General features: G+C 43.7%; 1 protein-coding gene across 1 annotated transcript in view; it reads left to right on the forward strand.

Annotated features, from left to right (window-relative positions):
* The window catches only part of SPAG17 (sperm associated antigen 17), a 95,462-nt gene extending 85,948 nt beyond the window's left edge, over positions 1–9,514 (forward strand). Inside the window, exons 41-47 of the mRNA XM_061365393.1 lie at positions 189–285; positions 1,503–1,601; positions 3,475–3,626; positions 4,537–4,703; positions 7,070–7,130; positions 8,371–8,515; positions 9,325–9,514. Coding sequence (XP_061221377.1) covers positions 189–285; positions 1,503–1,601; positions 3,475–3,626; positions 4,537–4,703; positions 7,070–7,130; positions 8,371–8,515; positions 9,325–9,461 — 858 coding nt within the window. The 3' untranslated portion in view covers positions 9,462–9,514. The remainder of the gene's footprint in view (positions 1–188; positions 286–1,502; positions 1,602–3,474; positions 3,627–4,536; positions 4,704–7,069; positions 7,131–8,370; positions 8,516–9,324) is intronic.
* Positions 9,515–11,088: the final 1,574 nt, after the last annotated feature.

Raw genomic sequence — 11,088 nt, forward strand, 5'->3', positions numbered from 1 at the left:
CTAGTGTAGTGTCACTTGGTAAATGCTGTAAGTGCATAAAGCATACTCACAAAAGTACTTTGGAATCTTAGGTTTACTTATGTATATCTTTTTTATAGTCACCACTTTGCACCCATTGGTTTGGTTTGAGGTTTTTTTCCTGAGTGTTTAGTTGGGAGATCTAAACCCTCTTTCTTACTTTCCTCTAGTTTCCTGATGTGGAAGCACTGTCCAGGAAACTTCCTCCAGTTCAAAAACAGGAAAGTGGCAATTTACCTCTGGAGACAATTGAGGAACCCAGTACAGGTAAACTGCTGTCTGGCAACATCTCAGTATCTTCTTCATTGTTTTGTCCAGTTGTCTCACTGACCCTATGGATTCCCAGTCATTTTGACACATGAACTACTTGAACCACAATGGCTGTATCTATTCTGATACATGAAACTTATCCAGCAGCACTCCCTGACATTGAGATCCACCAGTACCAAGTAAACTGTGTAAATTCAGTCTCCTAGATGAAGGTGGGCTTTTCCCTGGCCAAAACTTATGTAATGCAAGAATGTTTTTGGGGAGATTGCCAAGTTCCACGGTCAACATCGTACCAGTGTTCTAACTAGTTAAAAGTATAGATTAGCATATTCTAGTAACTGGGAATGTTCCTGTTTAATCCACTACTATAAATGTGGTTTATGAGACTTTTACATTTAATGTGAAGCCTTTGCCAACAACACTGAGGTGGGAGCACCATAGGCTTAAGACGTAAAGCTGAATGACTGTACTATGAATGACTGGTGGGTGGAGGCAAAGTGCTCAAGAAAAACTTCAGTGGAATAAACCATAATTCTTGATGAGCAAGAACTGAGGAGTTTAGAAAAGCACTAGTCCGACTTTAAGGAAAAAAAGAAAGGGAGATGGAATTCTGAAACTCAGTGGTAAGAGAGGCAGCTTGGGGACTGGGAAAAAAAGTGATGTGGAATAGGAAACATGCAGGCTAAAGCTAGTTTGGAGCATATAGAAAGAAAACAGTGACTGGATGATGGGAAACAGTGAAAGAGTGAACCATCATCTCAGGTTTGAGCTTTACAGCATTGAGAGGAATACTTCAGTTCTGTTTGAAAAGTAGCCCTGACAGATGACTGAAATCACATAGTGAGATTAAAAGTCATATATAGCAAAGAGTCTTATCAGGAAGCAGTCCTCCACAGGACCTTCTCAGCCCCCCACTAATTCCCACATTTCCTCATTTTGAATCACCATATTGCAATTACTACCAGACCTGTGTTGCATTGCCCATTAGCCCTTTAAGGCTTATTGCTCACTTAGAAAGAAAACAAGAAATGACTAATCACAAGATATGTATTTTTGATCCCCATTGCCCAGTGGAGCAGTGTGTCACATGCAGACAGCTTTCAAAGGTTGTCTAAATTTAAATGCCTAAGACTTCGTGAATTGTTTTTCATATGTTTATGAAAATGGTGATTATAAAAAACACTTTTCACAGTATTCCATTATTTTCCCTTTAGCAGATGAATGTCTCAGTACCGTGAGTGATCGCTCACCTTCACCTGACCACCTGCTGCAGGCTCATTCCAAAGAAAATAAAGGTTCCAGCAGCACAACAGGTAAAGCTGACTTCCAGAATAGAGTTTGGAGCAGGCTAATACCTATCTTCTTATAACTGTTGACAAAATATTTACAATAGAAACTTAAATCCACCTGTCTCTACTCAGCATCCTGAATACATCTGAATGCAAGACTGGCAGAAAGGAAGAGAGGTATAAAACTAATGGCAGAGATGTTCTCCTTCACCCTAGGAAACTGCTGAACAACATGGGAGTGATGGGTAGAGCTGCAGACAAATCCAAGAAGTAATTTCTCTCCTAAAAAAAAAATTGCACAAGCTAAGTTTTCCTGCCCATGGAGATCTGTAACAGAACACTCCAGAACAGTTTGCTGTGATTGAATAGTCTTTGCCATTGAAACATCCCTGTTCAGTTTTGCTTTCCTTGCTACTTTTATTGTTCCCTCTGTTTATGCATCTGCTTGTAGTGACAGCTTTGGATGATCACCACTGGAGAGATACTAGTTTGCTTTAATTGATCCCAACCTTTGGCACCAAACACCAGCTGAACTTTGGCAGTGTATGCTTGCTAAATCTCTCTTTGCATCCCATAGTTAGTTTCCCTTCACCCTTTCCTTCCACTCGTTCTGCTACACTTTCTTAGGAGTGGGAGTGTTGCCCACTACTGGCAACAAGCTGTTGTTCAAACTTCCCAGATTTCCTCTGTTATTTATGCATAATTCATAGTACTCACCTGTACTTCCATAGCCAGATGGTAAGTGATGAAAGGAGCAGCACCTTAGGAGGGGCAAGAAGAAGGGGGTGTGTGTAGAGAGAGAGAGATGCCAAAACTACGCTAACTTCTAATGTCAAAGCATAAATGTTGCTCACCTTTAGGCAAAACAAGAAATGCTGGTGGTTTTTTCCCTAATGTCCATTCTTAGGGTTTTTTGTTGTAAGCTGTGGGCCATCAGCTGTGTAGATGGGAAGCCTTTCTCCACCACCTGCAGTTCTGTTGTCTGGAAATTAGAGGGGAATCTAGAGAAGAAGCTGTTCTCAAGTAACACTTCTGCCTCCTCACAATGACTAACTGACAAGACTTGTCATTCCAGCTAAACACAGCCTTGCAGTCCAAACAGAAAAACTGTTCTCTTCTATGCAAAATATTCAGCTGTTCATCTCCTGAGAAGACAGCTACCATAATTGTCTTGTGTTTTCTCTTAAGAGGTTATCAGACTTTACCATAAACTACATGAGTCTTAGGCTGTCAAGCAAAAGAAGCTGTATTTAGATCTAAGTTGCTCTGATCATCCCTATGCTCAGACTCTCTATTATGGAGAAGAGCACAGTTCAAAGATGATTAAAAGGTAGCCAAGATCATTTTATCCCCAGAGTCACACACATACAAGTCATATGTGTGAATGAATTGGTGCATTCAAGACAACAAATCCTGCTCAGAGACAGTGCTTCCTGCCTGGTTGTGCTGATGAAGCTGTACTGCTTTGGGGCCTGGAATGGAATTTGTTGTTATATGAACAGACAGATCTGACTTGAGCAGCCTGGTTCTGTACAGCTGATGGCAGAGGCAGCATTGCCTCTGGAATAGCAATGGCTTTGATTTAAATTTTAGTGCTTAAGTTTCTGTACTGACACTTCTGGTTTTAATCATTTCCACAGGTGTTTGTATCTTCATTGCAAATTTCCACTGATTAGTTCTAATAAATACAGTACAACCTGGCTTATTAGTTACATAAATTACCTACTACTATTTGGGGGTTTCTTGACCACTGAAATAAAAATGAGACCAATTCTTCTGTCCTTGTGCTGATCAAATATTTTCATAGAAAATAAAGCTCTTATCTAAAGAAGAATTTCAGGCTCATGCTTAACATGATGCTTAGGTTTTTGTGCTTTTGGATATCTTTCTTGTCCAGGCCTAAACCAGGCTGCAACATCGCAAGAGACACCCTTACAACATAAAGTTCAGAGTCTGCTGGTGAATGTTGCAGGACAGCCAAGAACAGAGAAAGTTAAATTACCATCATCCCTTCAGGGCAGAAAACCAAACTCCATACCAAATAAAAAGGTAAAATAACATACTTTTTCTTAATATTAATATCCTTGTGGTCATCTCTTTTGCATAAAATCTTTACTCTGGGGCAATACTGGAAGGTATTTTGAATTTATTTGCTTGTATCAGAGAAAGTAGGGCCAGCAGCACTGGGGAGGCCGCACCTCGAATCCTGTGTTTGGTTCTGCGCCCCTCACTACAAGAGAGACATTGAGGTGCTGGAGCAGGTCCAGGGAAGTGCTCCAGACCCTTCACCAGCTGTGTTGCCCAAGTGTGATGAGGAACAGCTGAAGGACCTGGGGGGTTTAGGCTGGAGAAGAGGAGGCTCAGGAGGGACCTTATCGGTGGGTGTTGGTCTCTTCTCCCAAGGAACAAGCCATAGAACAAGAGGAAACGGCCTCAAACTGCAGCAGGGCAGGTTTAGACTGGGGATAAGGAACAATTCTTCCCCAAAAAGCTTGTCAAGCACTGAAATAGGCTGCCCAGGGCAGTGGTGGAATCACCATCCTGGAAGTTGTCACAAGCCATGCAGACGTTGCACTTAAGGACATAGTGAGACTTGGCAGGTCAAAGGTAGTGGTTGGACTCGGTCATCTTAAAGGTCCTAAATGATTCTATGGTATAAGTTTACTGGCAATTGTAAAAGTACCTTTCCTCTCAGCTGCTAGTCCAAACTGCACCAGGCAGCCACATGAAAACTCCAGAAGAGCAGAACTTCTCCCATTTCCCCTGAGACATCTCAATGGCTTAATAGTCTGAAAACTCAAACCAGTTTAAGTTTGCAGACAATACTCAAAGTGCCTCTTCAGTTCTTACTCAATTCTTCAGGATGAGCAACCAGCAGTCAAATGTAGGCTAACTCCAAATCTACCTTGACAGCCATCAACTTTCTCTATTATCTAACATTTTAATTCTGTTTGCAAAGGTAGAAGATCCTGTCGCAGGAAAGGTCAACACATCTTCCCTTGCATCAGGACAGCAGCTTAGTGGCTTCCACCTCATTCCACCCAGCGTGACACTTGGGATACTAAAGGAAGGCTGCACCTATGCAGCCACAGTGATCCTGAAGAATGTCGGTGTGAACTTCTCAAGGTTAGCTTGATTTTTTTAGTACCTTGGGTTTTAACTGTCCAAGTATGCATTGCTTGTTGTCAGCCTTCTGATCTGATTAATGGGAGATAACAAATGCTATTCTTACATTTGGTATCATTTAATAATGACTGGATAGAGGAAATAATGTTAGAAATACTTCAGCAGTAGTTGCGTATGAATGTTATTAGGAAGATGGAAAGCAGTAAGGGCCAGCAGGCCCTGGATGCATAGTCCTGGCCCATACAGGTGGTTTACTCATTGTCACTGAAGCTCTCAGGTTCCAGGATCAAAGTCTTTCATAGAAACCAGTGTTACATTGGGCTTTGGGAAATTGTGCTGGATGCTGCAAGTCAATTGAAATGGGCAGAGCTGTATTCAGGCAGACGCAGATCTTTTTAGTTGCATTGAGAAACAGCTGCAGTGATGGCAGAACACAGGGCAAATAAAGCATTGATTTGTGCACACATTTCCCTTATTCAGTGCACGGCTCAAACCAGCGCTGCACTTGTGTTCCAGTGGGGCGAGGAGAAGTGAGTCCATTTCTAGGCCTGCAGTCCAGCAGATTGTCTCTTGCTTTGCATGACAAATCACAGGAAATGATCATATTTACCCAGCTGCAGCTTAAAGAATATATAAATACAGTAAGAAAATGCTTATGATTGCTCTTCTGTTCTAGAATTCCCCTTTGGAGTCACACTGCACACATGTTCATTCCATCACTCTTGCACCAGCACAGCTCCAGTGGTTTTACTTTAGGCTTATGAGCCTTGTCCTCCCCCATACATCCACATGACAGAAAAGAGAGCAAAATCTTTTTCTCACCCTCAGTTTGCTCAACTGGACTTGCCTTATCTGTGCTATGTGTACCTTGCTTTTTAGCTGAAAGGAGAGCCTGCAACAACAGGTTTCTTATGTCCTTACAGCTTCTGGGTCTGCCACTTCAAAATAGCCACATTTGAATTGTTATAATCCCACCAGCTGGCTTCAGGAATTTCAGTACTTGGTGGGAGGCTTTCATTTCAGATGGCTCAAAAGCCCCAAAGCCAAAACCAAGCTTTTTAAATTGCTGTGTTCCAAGACAGCTGTGCCCACCAAAGTTTTCTGTTGTCAGCCTCTCACGCCTCCCTGCCCTCAGTGACCTCCTGCAGGTTGAGAGATTCTGGTTTTATTTATCAGTTAACTGAAAGCTGCTATTTAGGCCAATCTCACCCATTTGTCTGTTTTCTGAGACCAGTCCAGGTCATTCAGAAGCTGGTTCCCTTTAGCAGTGGTGATAGTCTTTGTTTTTCTCCTGCAACATTAGCAGTGGTTAAGGACAGCAGTAAGGACAGTCAAGGAAAATACCACCATGATTCTGGTAAGCCCAGGCTAGTTTTTAAGCTTTTTAGTCAGTGCTTTGACAGGAGAGCTAAGCTGCAAACTCCTGCATGGCATTTCTGAGCTATGTCTGCCTTGAGATAAGCAGTCAGAGCTTTTCTATGACAAGAACAGTAACTAACTGTTGCTTTCCAAATTGTTTCTATCATAGTCTAAACTTGGGACATCCTATTGAAAATTAGTCCAGCTTCTCATAACAGCCCAGGCTCCAGAGAAAGCACAGGAATTCTGACAGCCAGTTTAGAAGTCTGCCAGGGCTTTCCATAAGATGGAGCCATATACTAGGAATGCCTCTTCTACTGTCTTTCCTTTAACAACCTCTGGTGCAAGCACATGCTGGTAACTGTTCTTCAGGTGGAGATGAAAACCAGAGGATAAAGTCCAGAGCCTTGGAAAAGTAGAGGTCATATCTGCTGTAGTGACCTTTAGAGATCTGGACAGTGAAAGTTGTGTGCACAAAAGGGCTGCAGAGATGTGAAACGATCAATGAGAAACGAAGAAGTGAAACTACTGCCTTAGTGGGTACTGTGAAATTATTTACACACAATTTATACTGGTATCAGGCCACCTGCAATAGAATCATATAAAAGGACATTAAATAAAGATTGTGTAGGACTTCTGGGTGTGCAACACACAGATGTTTGCCAGGAAGATGTAATGTGCACTTCAGTTTCCTTTGTGTATGCAGGCTGAGCATGCTGATGTTTCACATGCTGCTGTAAGGACCAGGCAGTGTAAAGAGGTCTCTGGAGTCTCGCTTTACCCCATTCATTGGTTCCTTTGGGTGTTTCTGTTAGAAACCTGAGCCTTGGGGAGAAGTCTGTGAATACTGCTGCAGCCCAAGTCATACACTATGACAGGAAGAATGAGCTAACACATTCTGCTGTTGGCTGTACAAGCAGAGGAAGAGCAGACTGGCTGCTTCCCAGCAATGCCTCCTGCCTGCCAGAAACAGCTGCTTCAAACTTACTCTCTTCTCTCTCTGACAGGTTTCGGGTGAAGCAGCCACCGCCACACACAGGACTGAGAGTGATGTACACACCAGGACCTGTAGGTTACACAAACAACACTTGGCTTTTTATTATCCTCAGGCCATCTTGGGTTCCTCTCCCACCAGCTGGCTGGGAATAAAGCTGGCAGGGAATACATGATTTGTTTAAAGTGATGCTGCCTTCCACTGTCTCTCTCCTGCCTTCAACCAAGCATTCCATGAACTCCCAGTCTCAGCCTGTGCCAGAATGCAAAAGGGTGAAGTTCAGTGGAAAGCAACTGGTGAAACACTGAGATTCAAGAGAGCTTTTCTAGAAGTAAATGGGACACTCTACTACTACCTGAGTTTTCCCATCATTTAGAACAAACATCTGCTCTGTTCTACACCTAAGCTTCATCTCCTGTCCCAATACCTTCAAGAACTAAACTCTTCCCTCAACTGTTTCTTCTGCTTGCAGCTATTCTCCACCTCAAGTCTTATATGGCAAAGCACCACAGCATGCTAAATTGTCACATTTCTGCTTTTGTTCAGTCTCTCTCTTCACCTGTATGTGAATAAATACTGTGCTGGTCAGTATCCCCACAGTATCCAGGTCATACCAGGCAATGTTCTTGACAATGCCTTTACAGGCATGGAATCGAGAAACAATGACTTGTGCAAGAAGGCAGTGCCAGAAAGCACATGAAACCTCCTAGTCCAGAGCCCTAGCCACAAATCAGTACTTCAAATCATAGCATGGTTTGGGTTGAAAGGAACATTAGAGCTCATCCAATTCCAACCCCCTGGCATGGGCAGGGACACCTTCCACTAGAGCAGGTTGCTCCAAGCCCCTGTGTCCAACCTGGCCTTGAACACTGCCAGGGATGGGGCAGCCACAGCTTCTCTGGGCACCCTGTGCCAGCACCTCAGCAACCTCACAGTAAAAAGAACTTTATATCCAACCTAAATCTCCCCCTCTAGTTTATAACCATTCCTTGTCCTATTGCAGCAGGTCCTCTCTTCTTGATTCTCAGCTGCCCCAATTCCCTTTTTCCTTCTGCAACCTAAAAGGAAGTTTAAGGGGAAAAAATACAAACCCCTGGCAGTTTTCTCTCAAGCTGCCACGTGAAGACATTGGTTTGGGCTGACCTTTCTAGTGAAACAGATACTGGGTGACCAGCAAGCACAAACCTGTGGGCTGGGTACTAAGTCTTTAATATCATCAGAAAATAAGGATCACGAACCAGCTTCAAAGACCTCTGGAACAGACTGTATATGAAACGTGCACCTTACCTGTAAGTAACCCTCTGTCTCTGCTAGGTGGCTGCAGGCTTGCAGGTTGAACTGGAGATTGAGATTTTTGCCATGGTGACTGGAGGGGAAGATACTGGTGGCCTTGAAGAAATTGCCCACGATATTGAAATACTAACAGAAACAGAGACTCTTCTTCTGCCCGTGAGAGCAAATATCCTTTGTTGTCTTACTTCCCACACAAATACCTTCTAGCACCAACCCTGGGGACCCGTCACCTGTCAGGAGCCTTAAGCATCATTCCCAGTGCAGGCTGCTGAGGTATAGCAAGAAGCTTTACTGTCCTTTCAGAAGCACAAAAATGGGCCTTCTCAAAACCACAACAATGAGCAGTTTAAGATTCTGACACCAAAGGCGGTTTACATCAGAGATACAGGGTTTGGGGAAGTGGGGAAGGAAGAACAGTAAGCTCAGAAAGATGTGGCTTTTTAAAATGAAAGGAAAATAATAGGAAATCTTTCCCATCATCCCTGACTGAAACTCCACCCCCAGGTAAGAGCCACCCTTACCAAAGGACAGAGAACTTCAGGGTCCTCTGAGACTGACCAGAGAAACGCCACTGAGTCTTTAGTATGCTGTGGAAGTGACATTGAAACCCCCAGATTTACTTCATAGTGACACCAAGAAGTCTGTCATGCCCGTTATTGTGGAACTGAGCTAGACATGACTGTTGGCATACCAGCAAAAGCAGCTCCTGCTCTGTTCCCACTTACCCAGTCCTCAGACACAGTTGCAGACAAGCAGACAAGGATGTGGCACTTAAGGACATAGGTTAGAGGGGCTTGGCAGTGTGAGGGTAGTAGTTGGACCTTCCCCAGCATTTTGCCTGGTCTTTAATCCTTGAGCTGAAGGCAGTAGTGGAGATTCAAGTTGTTTCACAGCCTTGTTTCCAGAGTTCATTACAGCCTCCACACGTACTATGTTAGTTACAGAAATGGTTTGATCCTTAACATGTTATTCCACCTGTGCTGACCAATGACACTTACGAGTGTCGCCCACAAGGATACCCGCAGGGTGGGATGGCAGCAAAAGTCCGGGCACTGCCTGCAAGCCCCAAGCCACAGCTCCGGATTACACTACCCTGGAAGCTTTCCAGTTAACAGAAGTACTGGATGCAGCGGTACCAGTCACAAATAAAATTACAGTTGTCTTACCTCCTCTTGGCTTCTGTCGTCAAACCACCTCACACAACTGCCATCACACAGACACGATGACTTGAGGCAAGGAAAGGAAGCACTGGGTGACATTAACCAAAGGACGAGTGCACGAGGTTTACAGATTACTGCAGGTGCTCAGCTCAGTGGAGGCACTCGCAGCAGAGCCTCCCCAGGTCTGTCCCAAACCCTTCACTTGGCTGTCTCCACATTAAACAAGTCACTGAGCCTCCTGGCAGCCAGAAGCTGGATTTTTGCAGTTAAGCTCTAATAAATCAACCTGTCTTTATCGCTCTTCACATTCCAAAACCAAGTCTTACTGTTGACCCTTTGACATTGACAGCGAGTCTAGTAGGAGAAAGGAGTCTCGCAGATACAGAGGGTAACCTTAACGTAAGAAGCTCAAGCACACACAACCTCTGCACACATGGTTTCATGCAACACATTTCTGTAGCCTTGGAGAGTCAGAGTAGATGGAGAATAGGTAGTGATAAACGGCAACTCTATGGATGTTTCTTCTCTGATCAAAAGTCCCCATTTGCCTCATATGTTTAACACTGACATCCTCTTTAAACTTCAGCATCTGTCAGGCTGCCAATTTATCCAAGAAGTCAGTAAGGAAATCCCAGCTGTAGCTCACTTCCTCCAGAGCAAAAGCAACCACATCAGTCAGTTCTCAACAGAAACTTCACAGGGACATGCATCTCAGACTGCTGCATCTGCTCTAGGACTGCCCAGAGTACAGCAAACAGCTCTTTCCCATTTAAATATCCTCTTACCTTTTCCAGTGTGGAATTTTACCTCCGGATTAACATGAAGTTATAGTCTAGAAACGCAAATGTAGGGCCTCATCATAGCTGCCATTGCCATGGCCCAATGTCCCTTCTGTTCTGACAGACTTTTTGCGACTTGATAGCTATTCTATGCTACCCAAGTAACTGTACCAAATGCCTCTTGGAACGCTCCTCTCCACAAAATCCCCTGGACTCAAAACCATATCCATCTCAAACATGTCAAGGGACTCCGGACTGGCTGGTTTAGTCTCACAAAACATGAAACCATGACACTCCAAACATAAGTCTTGGATTTGGTTAAACACTCATGTTCAACCATCCACAACAGCAATAGTTTAGTCATTGCAGAGGCACTGTGACAACTTCTGAAGTTGGTATCACCTTTTCCAGGTGGCTCTCAGCAGAGCCAGTGATTCTCTCCATTGAGATGTAGAAATTCCCCTGCAATATTCGACTTGATGACAAATTTACCACACCTCCTAGTAGAGACCAACAAGCAAAAATCCCTGAAGCATCATCTGACCCAACTTAGTCATACTTCATTTATGTTTTCTTAGGTACTTATATTTAAAACAGTTCATAAAGATTCTCTTAATAAAACCAAATACTGCACAGGAAGCTGCCCACAGAAGCCTTCAGCATTCCCAAGTAGAATCAGGTTCCTCAGTTTGTGTGTACTTCTGGCCATCTTTTTCCTCCCAGAGAATCATCCCACAGCAGCTCTTTCCATAGGTTCTGTAACATTTATAGCCCTGGCATGAAGGTAAAGAGAGCACATT

Source organism: Neopsephotus bourkii, unplaced genomic scaffold (assembly GCF_033783945.1).
Source record: "Neopsephotus bourkii isolate Nb327-2 ecotype Australia unplaced genomic scaffold, CSIRO-AGI_Nbou_v1 NB_1287, whole genome shotgun sequence".
Taxonomy (NCBI): Eukaryota; Metazoa; Chordata; class Aves; order Psittaciformes; family Psittacidae; genus Neopsephotus; species Neopsephotus bourkii.